General features: G+C 52.4%; 1 protein-coding gene across 2 annotated transcripts; it reads left to right on the forward strand.

The window, feature by feature from the left end:
• The first annotated feature begins 4,662 nt into the window (after positions 1-4,662).
• SIX2 (SIX homeobox 2) lies at positions 4,663-17,348 on the forward strand. 2 transcript variants are annotated; one of them, XM_048482779.1, is made up of 2 exons: positions 4,663-5,665; positions 16,712-17,348. In XM_048482779.1, the coding sequence occupies exons 1-2, from the start codon at positions 5,100-5,102 to the stop codon at positions 17,013-17,015; spliced, it is 870 nt and encodes a 289-aa protein (XP_048338736.1). In that variant the 5' UTR covers positions 4,663-5,099; the 3' UTR covers positions 17,016-17,348. The 2 variants fall into 2 exon arrangements, with proteins under 2 accessions (XP_048338736.1, XP_048338744.1); XM_048482787.1 differs by having other exon boundaries at positions 4,663-5,659.
• Positions 17,349-21,311: the final 3,963 nt, after the last annotated feature.

Raw genomic sequence — 21,311 nt, forward strand, 5'->3', positions numbered from 1 at the left:
CCATCCCCTGAAATCAATTGAGCTCCTGCGTTTCAACTTTAGAGGGATTTTTCTTTTAAATCAGAGGCTGCCAGCCACTATCTCTAAGGCAACTCTGGGACAACTTCTATATGAGGTATCAAATGGCATTCTTTTTTAAATCGAGGGGGAACTACTACTAGAGTTTCCTACACAGATACTGGACCGGGCGACTAACGGAATAGTTCTCCAGCCACAAGTGGGGGTCGGGGGTGTTGATGTATATCGAGATACTCCAGTCCTGTCGAAAAGAAGCCTCTGCCCCACGATGTGATTCGGAGGGAAGTGGCCCTGCAAACCTGAACACTCATTTTTCAGTAGTCCCACTGGTAAACCTCTGGGTTTCCGCTGAGAAAATAATCGAACAAGATCAGAGTCTGACACACGTTTACCCAAAGCAAATCCCAATGATTTCAACGGAATTTGCTGCAGAGAGAGAGTTTTTGGTAGTAATCTTTCGGGGCGATTCTGTTTACTTAGTAATGTCTCGGCTTAATAGGACTTGTTCGCTCATGAAAGATGTCAGAGTTTCCCTCCTAGTTCTCGATGACTGCTGGCGAGTCAAGCCACGACTGAAGCCCCACTCAGCAGACCAAGGGGAACTCCTTGCCTGGCTTATACAGGTCACCCCAAGAGTCGGTTACCCTCGGCGGCTTTGCTGGCAATCAGCCCTGAAGATGTCTGGTCCCCGATTGTAATAGTTTTGCAACCCTCCACAATAAAATAAACTCGCCCGCCTTTGACATCCATAGGTTGCCTTTGATATTTGGAAACCTAGCCCAAGTACAGCAAGTCCCTACTGTTCGCTCCAACAGCTGGCGTTTGGGTGAAGGACGCAGCAAATTGCAGCCGGGCACAAGTGCAGAAAAACCACAGCTCTTCTTCCTAGGGCGGGTTTTGGAGGGGTCGCGGAGTTTTTACACAGTGCCCGTGGAGACGATTGCTTTGGTCATTCTTTGCAACGGGTCTCCTTTCCGACCAGGGGCAGCTGCTGCTGTTCTGATTCTCCGCCCCCCCCCCCAAAAAAATTTCAGCTGTTGCGGTTTTAGGATTGGAACTAACTCTCCTTGCGCCTGAGGAATCCGCAAGAGCAGATGGAGGCATTTGCCTTATTGAAACTTCAAGACTTATTGACAAAAGAGCAAATTAACAAAACGTTTTACTCTCAAAGACAACCGGCTCAATTTGCAGCCTTGCTTTCTTATTACAATCACACTATAATGACATAGCTTCTGCTTCCGTTATCACAACGTCTGTTACTGTCCTCAGCCCCAGATGATGGACTCAGCGCCACTTTAAACCAGAAACTGGATTCAGTAGAAAACGCGGTGCGGTTCTCGGAGCGCATTTAAGAAAAACCTTCACAGTTCAATGGGGTTTATTACCAGTCGGCGAACGTTAGGATCACAGCCATTGAGTTCTATCTGCCACTGTCTTCATTAAGATCCTGCATCCGGTGGGATCAGAGAGCGATTGTTATCATCAAGACACCCACCCAGGACACGCCAAGGGACCACCGATGTTGGCTGATGAACTGGCGGGTCTTTTGACAAACGTTGGCTTTGACTTGCAAGCGATCCCTCTCTGCCTCTCCGGCTGCAACAGGAGTGTACGGATTTTGCTTGGCTTTAATAAAACTAAGGCTGCGATTCTTTTAAAAAAGAGATCACTTTCCTTTCTTTCCTGGGAGTCAGCCCCGTCGAATAAAACGGGAGTTCTTAGTAGAACTTGCTTATAAACCTAAATCAGTGGGATAAAGGTTGAAGTCCGGATACTTTACAGTTGGGGGTGGGGGGTATTTTTCCTTTATTTCCCTGCGCCCTGTCAGGCTGCGAATGGATCTCCCCCATCGGAAACCCAAGCGTTAGGTGTTGCGCCCTCTGAAATCCAGACGACCTTTCCGGCAGGTATGCTCCAGCGCCATGCGCAGAAAGAGCTGGCCCGGGCAAAAAGGCAACAAGCGCAACCCCGGCCGCTGCTGCTGCGATTCGCAACCACGAGTGCTTTCTTCCCTTGCCCCCACCCTGTCCATTTCGGGTGATGAACTCGGTTGGGGCAAGGAGAGAAGCCCCTGCGCGGCGGTCGCGGTTGCGAATCGCAGCAGCACCGGCCTTCCTGCGCTTGTTTTGCTACACCGGGACAGGCCTTTCTGACCGAGGTCAGTTTGCTCAGCCCACCCAGACTTGGGACACTGCACTGAAAAAAGAAGAGCAAGTTTGACTTGGGTCTGGATCATGTTCCTACGTGTAACCCGTTTGATGCGATTCTGGGGAGAGGAAAGGAAGGAAGACGCCGGAAAAGAACAGAGGTCCGGTCTTTCTGCAGCGGAGCTCCTGAGAGCGCGGCCCCCTTCCAACCTTTCCCATTCAGGCGTCTCCTCACCCCGCGTTGGAGTTGGGTTTCCAGCGCCTGCCAAGGCAAAGCCCCAGAATCCCTCAAGCCGCAGCAGGCCTGGGGGTCTCCGGGGGCCACTGCCCGGCAAGGCACCAGCCGCCCTCGAAGCTGAGCTCTCTCCGCCTGCCAACTCCACTCCACGGCTGCCTCTTCAGTTGCGCCCCAGACCCCACTGCTGCCTCTAGGATCCTGGCACTGAAGGTGCCCTGAAGAGCTAAGATCTTCCTGCCCTCGGAGATCCCCAGACGCCCCTTCCTGGGAGGGCAGATGTCGCTCTCCCGTGAACTTAGATTGAGGAGAGCACCTCACCATTGAGCCCTATTTGAACCAGGTCGCCGTATTTGAACTGGGATACCATCAATGCAACAGAAAGTGCCTCTGGGCTTCTGTAGAAGTTCTATTCTCTCTCTCGAATACAGATGAGCCAGGATAGGAGAAAGGATGCGGTTTCCACTCAGGCTTAAGTCCCGGGACCTGCGGTAATTTTGTGAAGCAGGCAGTGAATCTACTTCTGGCTGCATCAGAAGCAGCGAGTAAAAAACAACCACCCGGTTTCCGCTTCTAGGCAACGTTTTAGAAATCTGGGACCTGAGGGATCATTTTCTTTCTCTTTGCGCCAGGAAGCCGGGGCAGCAGCGGCACCAGAAGCCACGAGTTGAAAGGCCCCTGCGTTGGGGAGCCAAGGAAATCCTAGGACAACCCCGTGCCCCTGCAGAGCCCATCGACCCCCAAAACGTCCGTCCGTCCGTCGATAGAGGCGCGGGCTCACCCGCTCGGCTGAACTGCTTTTGGAAAGCGACTTTTAAGCTAAACCAGCAGCCGCCCCTCTTCTTCCTTCCTTCCTCTCCTCTTATCTATCACCTTCACAACGCGGTCTATTTAGAACGAGGAGGTGAAACGAACAAGAGTTGAGGGATAGAAAATAGCAAGAGGAAATGTACACATATCTCTCTCCATTTCCATTTTCGCCAATGATCATAGGGACGGGGTGTGTGTGTGTGCGTGTGTATGAGAGAGAGAGAGAGAGAGAGAGAGAGAGAGAGTCCCTGTTCAAAAGCCGGTTCTTTCTCCCCACTGTGCTGTTTTGTGGGAAACAAGATCTAAGTTGCACAGGGGGAGGGGGAGGGGAGTCTCTTTCGGCATCCTGATTTTCAAGCCCTGCAGAGGTAAAAGGGATTTTCTGCGAAGTCAAATTACAAGTTAAACAGCATCCTTATCTCGATTAGTCCAAAGTAAATTCCAGTTAACCCGCGTCCCTGCTCTTCGGGTACCTGCATTTCCCTGTATTTGTTTGTGAAACTCGGTCTCGACAACATCCCGGCATTCGGGGCACCAGTACAGACTCCCCGGCAAGAGTTTTAACTAAAGGGCCCGGACTTCATTACTCCTCCTCATTACCCCCGAGGGAGTTTGGAGGGGAAATAATCCACGCAGACACGAGAAAAAGAGGCCTGTAGGGTGGAAATGCCCTTTGACGCGCAACCCGCGATTCTGAAACTTTGATGAAACCGTTCCTAAAGGAAGAGGCCGTGAAGCATCAAGGCGGTGGGGTAAAATACTGCTCATGAAGGCTGCCCCTGATAATACTTTCCCTTTTCATATTTACTAAAACTTTTTTTCCGAAAAAAAGAAAAAAGGAGAGTGTTGTGAAAATGTGCAGTTCTTCTTCTCAGTCGATAGGACTGCTCTGAAGTTTCCGGGACGCTCCAGAGATCCGTTCAAAACTTTCTCCAAACTATTGCGGTGCTTCTTTTTTGAACGGCGAAGCGCAGGCTAGGTAGCTGAGCGACGGGGCTGTGGTGGGACCCACCGGTGCTGTAGCGCCCCCCCTGTCAGTGAGTGGCCAGGCCTGGGTGGGGCTCCGGGGGGTCGTCCCCTCCCCTGCCCCCTTGCTGTGGGTTGCCGCGTCAATCACGGCGGAAAGTTCTTTTCCCCCGCCCCCTCCCTCGGGCCCTCGCCCAGCTCTCCCAGCCGGCCTCTGAGTGGCTCAAAGCAATCTGTCAACCGAGCCGGGGAGCCACCTCAAAACAGATCGGGTTACTTTTGACTGACAGCGTCCCCATGGCAAATCATTCGATTAAAACGATTGTCTTCTCCTTGGCAGGCTCCGGGTCAGATAACTGGACCAATCACAGCGCGGCTAATCACTTTTTCATGCCAGTTTAGAATAATATTATTTGGAGAGAGGGAAAGGAAGGGAAGGGAAGGGAAGGGAAAGGGGGGGCGGGAAAAAAGAAAGGGGGGAAAAAAGACCCGGCGAGGAGGAGCGGCGAGGAGGAGAGCCGAGGCGCAGGCGAGGGGAGCAGGACGCCTGCCATGTAAGCAGCCAGGAAAGGGGGAAGCCAGCAAGAGGGAGCCGAGCCGAGCGCCCCGGGCCGGCCAGCGGGTGGGTAGAGGAGGGGAGCCGAGCGCAGGTCCCCCTCGGCTGCCGCCGCCGCCGCCACTCCCGGCGCACGAAAGACGCTCCAACTTTGGCCGAGTGGGAGAGGGGCGCCCCCTCATCCACCCCTCCGCCGCCCAGAGTGCAAGTTTGGCGCGGTGATCCTCCTCCTCCTCCTCCTCCAGGACTCCGGTGCAGCCGGATGGCGCGTCGGCGGCGCTGAGTGAGCTCGCCCGGGGCTGGCCGTCGGCGCTGGGCTGCGGCTGGGGCCTGGGCTGGGGCCGGGGCGGGGGGTTTCCGATGCGCCATGTCGCTGCTGCCCACCTTCGGCTTCACGCAGGAGCAAGTGGCGTGCGTGTGCGAGGTGCTGCAGCAGGGGGGCAACATCGAGCGGCTGGGCCGCTTCCTGTGGTCGCTGCCGGCCTGCGAGCACCTGCACAAGAACGAGAGCGTGCTGAAGGCCAAGGCCGTGGTGGCCTTCCACCGGGGCAACTTCCGCGAGCTCTACAAGATCCTGGAGAGCCACCAGTTCTCGGCGCACAACCACCCCAAGCTGCAGCAGCTCTGGCTCAAGGCGCACTACATCGAGGCCGAGAAGCTGCGCGGGCGACCCCTGGGGGCCGTGGGCAAGTACCGGGTGCGGCGCAAGTTCCCGCTGCCGCGCTCCATCTGGGACGGCGAGGAGACCAGCTACTGCTTCAAGGAGAAGAGCCGCAGCGTCCTGCGAGAGTGGTACGCCCACAACCCCTACCCGTCCCCCCGCGAGAAGAGGGAGCTGGCCGAGGCCACCGGGCTCACCACCACCCAAGTCAGCAACTGGTTCAAGAACCGGCGCCAGCGCGACCGGGCCGCCGAGGCCAAGGAAAGGTACGAGTAAGTACCCCCGGCCCACCGGGGACCCACCCCCACCCCCTCCCCCTCCCCCTCCGAAAAGCAGGACCGCCTGCACCCACTGACTCGGCCGTAAACTCCAAGGATCTGACTCGGCCGTAAACTCCCCGTCAAAAAGCCGCCAGGCTGATTATCAATCCAACCACAAAACCAGGGGGGGGGGGGGCTGGTTATCAATCCAACCACGTCCCCCTCCCCCCCCCCAACAAAAGGGAAAAGGCAGAACGAGGTCCCAAAGGATAACCATGTAACCTTGTCTGTAGTTAAATAGATTTGTGGCACACAAGCTAAGAAGAGAGGGGGAAATGCAGTCACACGTTTGAAACAGCGTCTAGATTAGGCCCGACCCCTCGTAATGGCAACGGAGAAGTCCCCTTACTCCTGACCATAACTAGGCTGAACCCCAGATTCCAGCGCCATCCTAAAACAGGGCCTCTGAAAATTAGACTGGAAGAAATAGGACTGAGAGTGTGTGTGAGGTGGGACCTCGAAGCGCTGCCCGCCACGAGTTCGGTTCTAGCTTTAGTTTTTGAGTGTATGTAAAACAAAAAATGGCTGTGTTAGTTATTTCGGATAGAAAAAGTAGGGAGGTGGGGCGGGGAGGGGGGAAGGAACCCAGTACAAGATCCTTTCTCTTTCCATTGGTTATGTAATTTGCTTGGAAGACGTCAGAGGGCATCAGGTCACGGTTAGGCCCAGGGTGAAAGGCCTCTTTCTACACAGACGGACTCCCTGGGGAATCGACTGAACGGGAAGGGATTTGGGTTTTTCAGGCTGGTCATCAGCAGTTCCTTTCATCCCAGAGGGACGCAGGGAGTCTTGGGGAGGCCGGGTGCCTCTCACTGGGCGGGACCCACCGCAATGCCACTAAGGCAGGAGCAACCCTTTGGCTTTCGCCGCAGCTGCGCATGAAACCAAACCCGGCCTGTCCGCGGGTTTGCCGGGACCCTTCTGGGATTGTTCAAGGCGACTTCGCTCGCCTCCATCTTCACAGCCCCCTTTCCTTGGAAATGAACCCCATTCCTACCAGTCCAGCTTGAAGTCCTACCCGGATGCATTTTAGGAGGAAAGGCTTCGCTTCCGAGTAGACAGGAGGCAGCTTCCAGGAACCCAGCGGAAAGATGATGAGGACTTGTGTCCTTCTTTAACTATTCCATATTTTTCAAATCCTGTTTCTATTACTTTACTGGCCAGAATAGGAGCACCTACAGATGCTGGTGACAATCTCTGCATATTCTTTTCTCCCCTGAAATCATCCTCCAGCTATTACATGGTGGTCCCTGTTCGCTGCCTCTTCAAGCGGCAACCTGGGTGTACAGATTTTAGCAAATCCCCGAACTCTAAGCCTGTCTTGGAAGTGAAGGGACCTTATCTTACCAATCACTAGTGACCTAATGGAGTTTGATTTTATATACCGATGAGTAAATAGGTTACAAGGCTGCCCCTCACCCCAAGAACCCATGCCGCGGCCTGGAGATACCAGCCGAGCATTCCCACCCGCGCTGTGTGTACCTGAGAGAGGTCAGTTGCGAGGATAGCGAGGGAAAGCGAACTGTATTACTTTCGAATTTGTTCTGGAAATCTTGAGACATGAACCCACTTCGGAATAGGCCAAAGGGAATGGGCTTTTCAAAATATTGTCCGAGAGAAGCTAGGAAATCTTCCACACGACCGGGGAGGGAAGAAAGCAGCCAAGAAATCTACGTAGAAAAGGGCGCTTAGTCAAAAGTTATCCGGATGTGAGAGGGTGGCCATGCTGAGCCAGGCCTTGGGGTGTAGATTGGCGGCAGCATCCACAGTCGGGCTCCAGATTCACGAAGCCACCCGTGGCTAATATCATTATTCGGCTTTAAACGGGGCTGGATGAGAAGAAGGATCCCGTGGCTGCGATTGCGTTTCGCGCAGGCTTGCTTGGAAGGCAGTCAGAGGATCGCCCTGTCCTTGATGCTCTGTGCTTTGTGGGCCGCGCCTCGGTCCTCAAGGCAGTTTGCCTGGCCGCAGTTCCCATTGGAGGCAAGTTCCTCTCCAGCTAGGAAGGGCCAGGCGTAGAACCGAGCCTCTGCCGGCGTCCACCCTTGTCTAACCAACTGGCTGGAATATTCTAGTCACAACTGATTTGGAGAAAACCTCATTGATATCCATGGCACATAACGCGAAGGATGGTTCACTGGACTTTCTCCGTAGGATAGGAGAGGGAGCCGCTCTAGCCCTCTGCAGGATGGCCTTCTGCAGAATCACTGCAGTCTCGACCCACGTCTACATTCGTGGGGCTCTATGTGGGATTACACTGAAGGGCGCCCTGCTTCTCTCGCTTGGCCTAGCAAGGGGGATCTCTCCGTATATTTTCGAGCGTAAAGTATTTCGGGGGAAATGTTGTGTCTTGACCCGGGCCGGCGGCCGCGCTTGGCACAGCCCCTCCCCCCTATCATATAGGAGTTAAAGACTTGATCAGTGGTTGGCATAAAAAACCTGCCAGATCAGTCTGGACTTAATCTCTCTGCTGCCGTTTGAATAAAATGACCTCGGAGAGTTCTCTGAACAAATTGTCTTGGAACTCGTAGTCGATCAACTGGATTTGCATGCAAAAGTACATTTAGGTTCGAGGTCTATAGGGCCTTGCCATACCCTCCAAATGTGGTCCCATAATGTGCATATTCCTTTGGAAGCAAATCCTGCCATTCTGTGGGATTATTCTCCATTAAGTGTGCACAGATTTGGAGCTTGAATCCAAAGTGGCTAGTTATATTAAATCCACAATCCACAAACTGGAATTTCTGATCATGTTAATTCGCTTTTAATAGGACGAGAATCACTATGTGTTCACTTTGTCAGGTTCAAATATTTGTGGATCGGCTTTGTAGATTTGCTTTGTAGATCTGTTAGCAGACTTTTAGATGCAGCCCCATCCCAGGTATATTTACTCGAAAGTCAGTTTCACCCATTTTGATGAAGTATGTTCCCAAGTAAGGATGGATGGGGTTATAGCCCTAGTCTGTTACAGTGGACGGCCAAGTTTGCCACAGTTCCCCCCCCTTTTTTTCTTCCTTTTTCCGTCTGCTGAATAGCGGGTGGGCGCCACCCCTATTTTCCTTTAGGAACAGGTTGCAGGACCCTTTAGCAGATACAAATGCCCCCGGTAAAATCCCCGCTCCCGTACAGCCTAAGCAGTTAAATAGCACCCCCCCCCCCGAATATCCCACACCTACTATTATTTTTCTATGACCAAGAGCAGAAACTTTGCGCGGGTCTAGTGTGTTCAGTATTTCTCAACGTCAGATTCCCCCCCCCCGCCCCCGCCCCGTCCTATTACTCCAGTATGAGAACAAGCAGTATTTGGATTAACCGGGTCTCAGGATGTTTTGATGGCTGGGAGGATTGTGTGGGTAAGGAATCCAGCTCACTCGGCTTGGTGCTTGCTCGAAAGCAAATGCTGCCTGGCACAAAAGTGGGCATAAGATTGTGGACTCCGGGGCAAAGAGCGGCCCCTTCCTTAATGAGTAGAGTGCCCGCAGTCCCGCATACCAGGGTATTGCGGGGGGGGGGCTTTTCGTGAGGATGAAGCCCTCAGAGCGGAGTGCGTTTCAATAGCGCCGGTCTGGGCCGATCTGATTTGGGAATCGGAAGCGGATTGTTTCCCCTCCAGATCTCTAAACGGTTCTAGGCGTCTGGACTTGATGCTGGGAAAGCGATCCTTTCATGACTCTAATAGGAATACTCAAAGGAAGGGAATTAATATCCCCTTCAGAGGTCTCCTGTGGTTTGGGCATGGGAAAGACTCTGGCTTGAAGGGTTTCTTTACCGTCTCTGAGCAGGAGGCGGCGGCGGCGGCGCCCCCGAGCAATTCAGAATCAATGAATCGCTCTGCAGGGTCCCGGTATTCGAGATCCCGCGGGGACTGTAAATCTCAGCGCCTTTCTGCCCGGCGCTCAAGCAATCCAGACCCCCGAGAAACATCGGGAGAAAGTTTTCCACCCCGACACGCCAGCCGTTGGCGATTCGGGTTTCCAAGGCCAAAATGGGCGCGGACCAGATAACCCGCCGAACAAGGACTGGAGAACCTGGCAGATGCTGGGTGCGCGCTAAGTAATCCGAATAGTTGAAGGATTAGGGATGCAAGACTGCAGTCACTCGATGGAACACTCTCGCTATGTCTTGTGGACACCTTGACCTCCTTCTTGACATATTTGCTTGGAAGGAGACGGAAGTCCCGTGGGTGCTCCTTTCGCAGCGAACATCCTCGGTGGCCCCAGAGTTAGTTGTTCCCTTGGCTTCAGACATCTGCCCACTTGAAACCTAAGCCCCCCCCCCCTTCCAGTCTTATGGGATTCAGTGGGCCTTACTTCGGAGTAAGCCGAGCCAGAGCTGCTTATTGAAAGTATTTAAGGTCAGTGACAGCAGGATGTGTGCCCCAATCGTTTCAAGTCGCCTGAAACTGCTCATGGATCTGAGCGGTCCTGACAGCGCTGAAGCCGACTGCGTCCCTGGAACCGAAGGGGTCGCCCATCCTGGGCCCCGTTTCAGTGCCTGCATCTGCATCAGGTGAGCCTCCCTGACTTAACTGGCAGCCAGGCTGGCGAAACGCTTCGGTTCATCAGGGGTTTCTATCGAGGTGTACATGGTGTTAGTAAATACATATTGTTTAATGTGTGGCAACCGGCATCTATACAGTCCCGAGATGTGTGGGTTTCTGTGTGTATTCAGATTTATTTTATTTATGAATTTTTACCCCGCCTTATACAAAAGTCTCTAGGCGGCTCGCCATGACATCAGAACAATGAAACATATCAATAAGTACATCATTAATAAAACCGTAACAGTAAAGCATGACAGTAAAAACATCATAAAATTAAACTCAACCGTACTTCCCCAGCCCCACCCTCAGACTGTAGAGAGGCTACCTGGGAGAAAAGCCAAAGGGGAAGAGGAAGTGAATATATAAAATAAATGTAATTCATCCCGGCTAAACACGATGCTGTAGAGGTGAGGTGAGGTTAGCACCCCAATCCTAAACCGAGTCACCCCTTTCTAAATCCGCTGACGTCTGTTCAGTCTTGCGCTGGATGTAAGCCGAAAGTGCTCGCACCCAAGTCTCCCTTCTGCCATGAACTCTCTGAGCAGCCCCTCCCTCGGCCACCGAGGGGTCATATTGCTGAGCTGCCGCCTTGTTAAGGTGAGGGATTGTGGATCAGGCTACCGTTCACACAGCGTTTGCAGACCCCACCAATTCTGTTCGTTCCACAGCCCACTTATACTGCGAAGCATGCACATCTCTGGCCCGAAGCACATGGTTCACAACCTTTCGGTTCCAACTGAGCCTCTCTGAATAGGCCTGGTTTTTTTTTTTTGGAGAGGTGTCGCTGCATGGGGGAAGTGAGGGACGCACCACTGTGGAGAGCAGAGGGTAGGACAAGCAGGCTGTCTAGTGCGCATGCCCACAGGTGGCTTTCAGTGTGGATCTTCACCAGGTAATCTCCAAGCCTGTTCTCCTGCTTTAAAGAAGATCGTTCTGATCTTCAGTTTTTAAAAAGTGACCTCCGTAATCCACCTCCCTAAAGAGCCGAGAAGAGTCTTGCAGTGCTTTAAAGACGAATGATTCCTTTGAGTAGCCCAAGGGCTTCCCTGAGCAAGCCCACTGACCGGCTTGGAGTTCCGGTCACCATCAAAGTGTTCCGGCATCCAAGTTCCACAGAACTTTTCAGCTGCCAGCCTAGTTGGGAGTAAAAAGCCCTCGAATTTCGTGAGAGCTACTTCTGAGTAAATATGCGCGGAATGCACCTAAGCCCTGTTTCAGCCCGCCCGCCCTGTTCTTAAGCAACTTTCCTTAGGAGTTAGCTCCCTTTCAACAACGTGACTTAGTTCAGCGGCCAAAGTAAGTGATGTTTTGTGACGGAAGGGACAGGTCGCCACACTATGTGTTTTACTCGGAACTGAAAAACTAGCTGCATCAAAATTCCAGGTTCCTTGCTCTGCCCTCTATGGTGACTGGGAAGTAAATAGATGCCGCCTCTTGGATCTGAGTTGGACCGAGCTCTATTGCAGACTAGGCAAGCCCAGAATCGCAGCCTCACTTGTTCTGGGGCAAATTAATCATAATCAGTGGGGGTGTATATTCCTCGGAAACAAGGCTCCAGTCCTATGAACACTTACCCAGGTCTTTCTGGGGAATACTTCGATCCTGAAACCTTTTAATCCGGCTTCATCCCTGGCCATGGATTGGTAACAGTGCTGGTCTCCTTCACAGATCATCTCTGTGTACAACTGGATCTGGCAGTCTGTGGATCTGTGTGGCTGTAATTAGCGTTGACATAGTGGGTTACTCAGGAGAGCTTTTACTCTTGCAAGAAGTGTACATTTACCTTCTGCTGTTTTAGAAGGGAAATATCAAAAGATACCTTACGCTGCAAGGTTATGTTCTTGCTCTCTGAAGTCTGTAGAAACTATAGAGCATATGTTATTAAAGTGTCCCCTTTATGAGGAGGCAAGGAAAAAATGCCTGTCACATCTACTACACAAAATGACATATTGTTCTGATAAAGTTTGTTGTCAAAAACTATTACAAGATAAGAAGGAGAATATTACTAAATGGGTAGCAAAATTCTGTCTATTCATTATGAAAAAGAAAAAATGATCTGAATATGGTATCCCCCTTAGATATTTTTATTTTGTTTAGTATTCTTATGCTGTTTGGTGTGTTTACTAAGTATAATGATATATAGAGGGATAGTGCTGGAATACGGGAGAGAGATCTGTATTCTTGTTTTGTTTGTTTGTAGATATTTTGGAGTTTTTGTAATACATCTGGTCATTGACTGTAAATAAAGTCTTCTTCTTCTTCTTCTTCTTCTTCTAGTGGGTTACTCCCCACCTCTCAAATTTTGGGTTGCCGGGGACAGTCTTGTGTGGCTGGTCTCATTCAACAGAGGGGAGCACCAGGGGAGAGCCTTGGGTGTGAGGGTTCCTCAGGGGACCATCTTCCCTATGTTATTTAACAGGTATATGGGACCTTCTGTCCAGTTGGTCTTGGGCTGGATTGTGTTAGCATGTGGATGACACACACCTGTTGTATTTGTTGATGAAGGACCTGCCAGACTTTGTCCCAGATAAATTCGCCAGGTGTCTTGAGTCTGTGGAGAAATGGTTGAAGCACAGTGGATTGAAACTTAATCTACCTAAGATGGCGGTTCAGTGGCAGGGCCAACGAGACTCAGGATTGGGACACCAACTGCTGCAATTGGTCAGGGTGTGACCTGCTGTCAAGAGCCTGGGTGCCCCCTTTCTACGGAGACCCAAGTTGCAGATATAGCCAGAATGGCATTTTTGTCATCTTTGCCAGATTAAGCAGTTGGGACCCTTTTTGTCCTGACTTAGCCATGGTGATCCAAGAAAGTGTCATCTCCAGACCAGAGAGATGGGGCTTCCCTTATGACTTCTCCAGAAACTGGTCCAGAATGCAATGGCGAGGTTCTTATGGATACATTGTTAAAATCTCACACTCACTGGCTCCCAACTGAACACCAGATCATGTTCAAGATTTTATTATTAACCATTAAGGTTGTAAATGATCTTGGACTGTTGTACCAGTGGGGCTGTTTCTCCCAACCTAACTTCCCTTTTTGAGAGGTGTCGCTGCATGGGGGAAGTGAGGGACCCACCTCTGGGTAGTGTGTGGAGAGCAGAGGGTGGGACAAGCAGGCTGTCTAGTGCACATGCTGATGGAATAACTTGCTAATGGTCCTTGCCCCTGTGGGATCTGGATCAATTTTGCAGGGCCTGTAAGACAGAGATGTTCCACCAGGGTTATGGTTGAGAAAGCAATGGTTACATCTTTGCTGACCTCCCTACCTTTACCTTTACCTTTACCTTTATTTTTACTTTTTTATCTTTATCCTTATCTTATTTGTCTTATTTCTTTAGTAATTGGTTCTGATAGCTGGTTTTGATTCTCTCTTTTATGTTCCTGCTTCCTTGGTTGGTCACCAGGTGGTGAAATGAAATTGGAGTGCCAACGGGTATTAAACTGTTGTGGTTTTAATTATATATGGATTATTTTATTGTCTTAATATTTTAAAACTCCCAGCTGCCCCAAGTCCAACCTTGGGTGGGAAAGGGCAGGCTACAGACCTAATAATAAAATAAACAATCAAGCCAGAAATGAGCCCAGTTCACTAAAACTGGACTGCCATGATGTGCATCTTTCCTTTCTGGGGTCTCTCATACCCTTTCACCCCATATGTTAAAATTGTTAAAAGCACCTTCTAATAAACATTCCAACACCTCAGACTCAAACAAAAATGCAGACCAAAAACAGAATTGAAACCTGAAATGGTGGAATGTCTCAGCAAGCTGTTCTGCCAGGCCTATGGTTGAGGGCAGCAGGGGTGTCCTCCCTTGCCCTTCCCATTCCCTTCTTTTCCCTCCCTTACCTTTTTAGTCCCCTTAATTAGTTATTGATTACTGAAGTGCCATAGTATACTATGACACTGACTTATTGCTGTAAGATGTTCTGAGCCTCTGTACCAGGAAGGGCAGCCTATAAATCAAACTATATATAAATAAAATTAAAATAAAGGTGGATTGCAAGTAAAAGAAGTGAAGAAAGGTAAATGCAACCTACACAACCTGGTTCTGTGGATCTGCCTACAGAAGTTGTCAGCCTGCTTTTTATTTCCCCACCATTCCCCTCTCTCATAGGCCCATTCCCATGGTCTTTCTTTGGATCCCTGGGTTCAGTGGGATTTCCTGGTGGTGGAAAGGGCTGTCAAGTTGCAGCCCAGCTGACTTAAGTGTTGAAAAATAAAAGAGATTAAAAAGGGAAGAGGTAAGAAAGAAAAAGAAAGACCAGGAGGAGAAAAACAAATATAAGGAGGAGGCTGTTTCCAAGAGCTCAACAGCTCACTCACACTGCTGGTTCTGGATTTTTTCAGAACTAGTGGGTCTAAAATCCAAACCCTTCCAGTCCACCTGTCACATTTAAGATCCCCAGCATCTGGGAAAGCGAGGGCTAAGAAAAACTTGCTCTGCAGCTGCCAAAATAGCCGCTACGAGCAATGTATAGCCTGGGAGCACTTAGAGGATCAACCAGAGTGAAATCCGCTTCATTGGAAGCCCCAGCCAACTTTTTGAGAACCCATGTAGTTCTTGGAGACCTTCAGAGGCAGTTTGCTACTGCCTGTCTCTGCATAGCAACCATCCAAGGATTAACCAGGCCTGACTGTGCTTAGAGAGCCAGCATGGTGTAGTGGTTAAAAATGTCAGCGTCTTATCTAGTGAACTGGGTTTGTTTCCACATTCCTCCACACGAAGTCTGCTGACTGACCTTGGCCCACTCACAGTTCTGTCTGTCCCACCGACTTCACAAGGTGTCTATTGTGTGGAGGGGAAGAAGGAAAGGAGTCTAAGCTGCTTTGAGACTCCTTGGTGGTAGAGAAAAGGTCAATTCTTCTTTTTCGTTTCTCAGATCTGAGGAGATCCGGCTAGCCTGGGCCCTCCAGGTCAAGGGTGTCCAAAGTGCCATCAAGTCCCAGTCGATTTGTGGCGACCCTAGCAAAGGGCTTTTAAGGCAAGCAGGAGCAGAGGTGGTTTGCCCTTGCCTTCTTCTGCAGTGAGTGTCCTTTGTTCCCAAGTACTGCCCCTGCTTGGCTTCCAAGCCCTCAGGAGAACTTTGCTCAAGACTGTATCCTTCTGGCGTAAGTACCTGCCCCTATGCAGAGTCACCTGAGAGTAAGCATCATGTAGCATAGTGGGGCTTGTTTTGCAATAGCCACCTGCAGGGATAGGCAGCTGCTGGTCACTGAGTGTTTCAACCGAAGGACCCGGGGTCTGGCAGACTCACTGTCGACCCGAGAGGCACCCTGCAAAGCTCAGCGTGCTCCACTCAGCATCTATCTCCGACCACGCGAGGTCGAGAGTGTTTTTTTCTTGAAAGCTGCGGCCCTTTTCTAAACACACGTAAGAGCTCATATAACCGCCCTTCTCACCCGCGATCCCGTGCCTGGGAGGCTGATGGAAAATGCGGACCTTTGCCCCGACCGGCTTTTCGTGTCCTGCCGGAAAAGGAGCCCCGGCACTGCAGCGGCTTGCGGAAGCTTTAGGAACCCCCACCCCACCCCACCCTCGGAAGCGCCCTCAGGTTCCTCCGCTGGAGTGACATCATGTAAGCACCGAATGAAACGAGTGGCTGCAGAAATCCTAAATGGATCGTTTGACCGGTGTGATCTCTCGGAATGAACGATCCCGGGTTCATCAGGGCGTCAGTATTTCTGGATCCCTCTGGGTGGCTTCCTAAAGAGGCCCTCCCCCACCATTCGCTGGGTGGAGGGACTGAGAGGATCCGCTGCATTTCTGGGAGTGGGTGGGAAGCAGCCTGTTCAATGCACTGGGCTCCGCGGGGTCCCTGCTGGAAAAGTGGGCAGCCGCCCTTGGGGGAAACTAGGCTGCATCGACGGCGCCTTGGGAGACACGCTGCTGCCGCCGCCGCCGCCGCCGCCGGCGGGAGAGGAAGATGGCTCAGGCTGTTTAAAGCAATGACTCGGCGGCTGCAGCCCCGTCCGCCGCCTAGTGAAGGCAGTTGACCGAGTGACCCTCAGAGGGCTGCTGGTCGTTGTCGCTCAACTCTCCCCGCCTCGCAGGGTTATTGGGAAGAAAATAAGGGGGAAGGGTCCGTCCCAGACTCAAATCCACTGTGATGGCGCTCTGGTCCGCAGAGGGGGCATCCTTCTCACTCTATTTTATTTTATTATTTCGCCCTTCCCTGGCCGCAGCTCAGGGTGGCTCACAGAAGTCGAAGGGCTCAGAAGGGTCCAAGTCTGCTTAAGGTCGCATTGCAAGTCTCCTAACATCTTGGAGTCAAAAGGAAAGAACCCCTTATTTGGGTAATATGTGTATGGGGGGGGGAGTGAAGAAGGGTTGGGATATGTAGCCGTGCTTACTCCCGAGTAGACAGTTCTATCACCATTAGGCCCCAGCGACACAGTCTTCTGCCGTCTAGTCTAAGATCTGTTCCCCCCTTTTCTTTCCCCTCCCCTCCAGGGAAAACAACGAAAACTCCAGCTCTAATGGCCACAACCCGCTTTCCTCTTCCCTGAACGGCAACAAGGCGGTTTTGGGCAGCTCAGAAGACGAGAAAACGCCCTCCGGGACGCCGGATCACTCTTCGTCCAGCCCGGCCTTGCTGCTCAATGCGAACCCGGGCTTACAGCCGCTCCACGGCTTGGGCCACCCCCAGGGTCCGAGCGCCATTCCGGTCCCCAGCGCGGACCCGCTGCACCACCACAGCTTGCAAGACTCCATCCTGAACTCCATGTCCTCCAACCTGGTCGACCTGGGCTCCTAAGGCCCTCTTCCTCCTGGGGCCCGCCAGCCTCCCCTGAACCCAAACCCTGGACCGTCGAAAGGGACGGCAGACGCAGCAAGCCTGGCCTGGGTTGTCGGGCCGGGCAGGGATCGACCTGGGACTGGGAGCTCAGCCAGTCAGTCCGCCAGCCCTACTGGGCGAAGCCTGGAGAAGGCTCCGAGAAGAAGGCGCTTCGGTTTGGACTAAATGCACATAATAAGAGGCAGCCCCATCCTCACCAGTTCTGTATCTCTTGGCACTTGCTGGGGCTCGACCCCCAGGGTTGCCAACGTTTCCACCGGCTTGTGCAGCTTTGCGTTTAGTTACGCCCTAGTCCCGTGGTGGCGAACCTTTGGCACTCCAGATGTTATGGACTACAATTCCCATCAGCCCCTGCCAGCACAGCCAATTGACCATGCTGGCAGGGGCTGATGGGAATTAACAGTCCATGTATCTAATAAAATTCACCACTACCCTAATCCTAGGGACCCTCCGGTGAATACCTTCGCGACAGGGGGAATGAATGTCATCACTTGTTAATTCCTGCCCATCAAAGCAGTCTTCAGGCCACAAGTACAGAGGCCAGTGGAAAGGTTGATAACCCAAAACCCGGTCTGGGTTCCATTTTCCCCGGAAACGACCCCATCTGAACCAGCGGGTCCTCTTTCTTGAGCGTGGGGGGGGGGGGGCGGTGGACATGAGTCCTAAACTGCAACCCACCACCTTTGTGCCCCCAGAGCCATTCTGCGGACTGCAGTAGGAATACTCGGGGTGGAGGATGCTAGTTAAACGCGCTCTGCATTTTAGGAAGGAGGAGGAGGACCCTGAGGGTCACTATTTAAACGAGAGGCCCCTCGCCAAATACAGCGGTGGCAAGAGAGCTACTATAGGCCAGTGTAAGCTACAATGGAAACGCTGTAGTAAGGAGCTTGTAAAGAGCAGCTCACCTCTAGCCACACCCCGCCCCTTTGCAGCTGATGCTATGCAAAAAAAGAAAAGGGGGGTGGGGTGGGGAGCTTTTTTCGCCTTGTCTATGTGGTGCTTTAGCCATTCTCCGGGTGGGGTCGGCAGGAATGGGACGATCCACAAACCGCTTAAGTCAGAGAGCTTTGGCCTTCAACCGGTGGCTCCAGAATTGGACTTGAAGCGAGCCCTCCGAGTTCGCCTCCCGGGCTCTGCCCCAGTTGGTTCCCTCGCGTGTAAAACGGGAACCAGGGCAAACTACCTCACACAGGGCTGTTTGTGAGGATAAAGACTGTACAGCATTTTGCACATTTAACAATTGAGATAGCCTATATCACTCATTATTATTATGAATAATAATAAACTTCCTCCCTTTGAAGTCTTGGGGGGGCCGCCTCTGGTCCTTCGCATAACTTATCCAGGTTTCAGTGGCTCCTGGGTTGGATCCTCGGGCCCTGATTCTGGCCGGCGGTCGTTGATGACCATCCTCCAACTCCAAGAAGGCCGAGGGACGGGCCTTAGATCTGTCTATATCGCGTAATCCATTGCTGTTCGTGGAAGCCCAAGGGTCGGTTCTGGATTGCCAGCGGGGCCCCTAGACTTTTGTGTATTGTTTATATTATGTGAATACGGTCTTTGGAGAAATATTTCTGCTTCTATTTTATAATAAAACCAAGAAATCCAATCTTCTGTGTACGTGATCGAGGTATGTCTTTCTTCTGCACTGGCGTTCTCGGAGTGAGCGCTGGGGAAGAGTGGGGAAGGGTGGGGGATGGGGTGTTTGGGAGGCCGGCGGTACGGGGCGGGCGAGGGGAAGGCAGAGCAGCCCCGGAGGCAAACTCCGAGAATCCCAAGATCAGTGGAAGTGACCAGGAGTCTGGCAGACGCGGTCCCCTGCGGCCAACCTGTCTTCTTTTCCAGGGAATGACTGCTGCGGTTCCAACTTGGACGGGCTTTTGGTTAACTTTGTAGCCGGAGGAGAACGTGCCTCCCACACGCCCCCCCTCCAGGTCAAGAAGGTCCTGGGGGTTAAAGTCTCGCGGTCCTTGAAAACACCCACCTCGGGACTGCAGACTGACCCCCTCCTTCCACCCCAACGCACCAGGCCTAGAAGCTTTCAAAAGACGTTGGGGATTTACCAGACTGTCTCAAGAGCCCCTACGGGGCGGGGGAGGGAGGAGAGGAGAGGAGAGGGCGTCCTCTTGCAGAGCTTCTCGCCCTCCGAGCTCCTGGCAAAAGGTGAGCGACGTCATTTGGAACTTTTCGGGGAGAAAGTGGGGAGAGGGAAGGGGTGTCAGTTACTAAAAAGGGAGGGGGTTGGTTGATAAAAGACTGCAAGCCTAATTCTAAATCAAATCGTGGCTGCTTGTGCCCTCTTCCCAGTCTGAAGGAGAGCGGTGTGGGACGTTGGCTGAGGCTGCAAGCGGGTCGGGCACGGCCTTGGGGAGAGTCTCAGATCGAAGGCCAGCCCAGCGACAGAACCCCGCTTGGGGCCAGTTGGGTCAGTCCTGCTGGCCTTCGGATTCCGGCCAGCGGCCTGACCACGAGGTGGAGCAGAGCTCTGCCCATTCAGGGACCCCGGCTGAGGAGGAATTGGCTCATCTCAGAGCTTCTTGAACAGCCAATGAGCGGCCCGAGCGAGTGGGGGACCTGCTGAGCAAAAAGGATCAGGGTCTTGAGCGTTCTCTCCATGTTGCACCTAGAATGCCCAGGGGAGTTGGCTCAGGTAGGTTGGACCCCTTCCCCCCCCCCCCAGTATCATGGGAATTGTAGTTTGTTGGAGGTGCTAAGAAACAGAGCCTGCCCCCCCCCCCCGCCAATTTCCAGGGCTCCGTGAGGAAATGGGACCACGACGAAGCCAGTTCAAGTCTGCAGCGCAGTTGTTCTTTTTGAAACCGATGCCAACATTTCGCCTGAACCCAGTGGGAACCAGGCGCTGCGCAAAACTCCTCCAAGGCGTGAGCTCAGCTTGGGACATTGGGTGCCCGACCGAGAGCCCGTTCACACCGGCTAAAGGTCGAGTCCCCGACCTTTCAGGGCTCCTGAAAACACTCGACAGGGGGGTGGGGGCATTTCCCCCGTGCCAGCTCTTCTTCGCACTTGCCGGTGGCGCCACCCATCGACGCTGCCCCTCCGTGGGGATATGTTGCTTTCCAATCCGAAGGACCCATCATCACAGCGGCTCTGGGCAGCCCAGGGCAAACGGAGTGAGGTGGTGTGACACCGCGGAGCCTCTCTGCGCTCTGCTTCCCAAGCGGGTCTCTTCTGGTTTCAATAGGCTGTGGGATGAAGAGGTTGCGGGGTGTGTGTGTGTGTGTGTGTGTGTGTATGTGTGTAGAGTTTCATCATGCTTTTCTTTAATGAAACACAAACAACAGTGCACTTAAAAGGCACTTCTTGCAGGAAGTGCAGACTGGAAGCTCCACGTTCAAACCACTAACCACGAACAGTGGTGGCTACCTTTGCCTAACCTACATCACAGGACTATTGTGTGAGCAACACCAGGAACATTTCTGCCGCATTGCTTTATAACTGAGTTAGCAATAACTACTTGCGTAGAGTAGTGGTTAAAAGCAGGTGGATTCTAATCTGGAAAACCAGGTTTGATTCCCCACTCCTCCACCTGAGAGGCAGAGGTTTATTTGGTGAACCAGTTATGTTTCCCCACTCCTTCATTCCTACTAGGTGACCTTGGGCTAGTCACAGTTCTTCAGAACTCTCTCAGCCCCACCTGCCTCACAAGGTGTCTGTTGAGGGGAGGGGAAGGGAAAAGAGCTTGTAAGCCACCTTGAGTTTCCCAAACATGAGAGAAAGGTGGAATGTACATCTAAACTCTTCTCTTCTTGTTGTTGCACAAGCTCAAGAGATGGATTTATTCTTTTGGCCGGCATACCTAGGATACCAGTCCCAAGGAAGCTGTTTTTCCTACAGAAGAATAGCTGTAGTGGAGGAATAGGCAGGAAGGAGGGATTCCAGCCCGGCTACCCAGCCAAAATAGATGTATAGAGAATTCTGGAGCGGAAGGCCGCAATGTGTGCAGGACCGCACGCCCCCCACCCACCCACCCCCCACCCCCACCCCCACCCCGCCCGCAGGTTTGGAGCATCCAATCCTTTATAAGATGGGGAAGGGCAAAGGGGACTTTTCAGAGAAGATCTGCGTGTTCCTTTAGGTGGATCTTGCTCGCAATCGTGGCCGGTGTCAAGTTCAGTGCTTTCAAGGACACGGCTGAATTGGAAACGAACATGACTTGGGGGTGGGGTGGAGGAGCTACTGACAGTACAAAGACGCCCAAAGTCCACGGCACCAGGTGGCCTTTTAGTCCAGCGCCCG

Source organism: Sphaerodactylus townsendi, linkage group LG01 (genome assembly GCF_021028975.2).
Source record: "Sphaerodactylus townsendi isolate TG3544 linkage group LG01, MPM_Stown_v2.3, whole genome shotgun sequence".
In the NCBI taxonomy this organism is placed as follows: domain Eukaryota; kingdom Metazoa; phylum Chordata; class Lepidosauria; order Squamata; family Sphaerodactylidae; genus Sphaerodactylus; species Sphaerodactylus townsendi.

Excerpts from the sequence above, each read along its gene's own strand:
- SIX2 (XM_048482779.1), top strand. The coding sequence starts at position 5,100 with ATGTCGCTGCTGCCCACCTTCGGCTTCACGCAGGAGCAAGTGGCGTGC. Across the intron at positions 5,666-16,711 it reads GAGGCCAAGGAAAGGTACGA|GGAAAACAACGAAAACTCCA; the intron begins GTAAGTACCCCC and ends CCTCCCCTCCAG.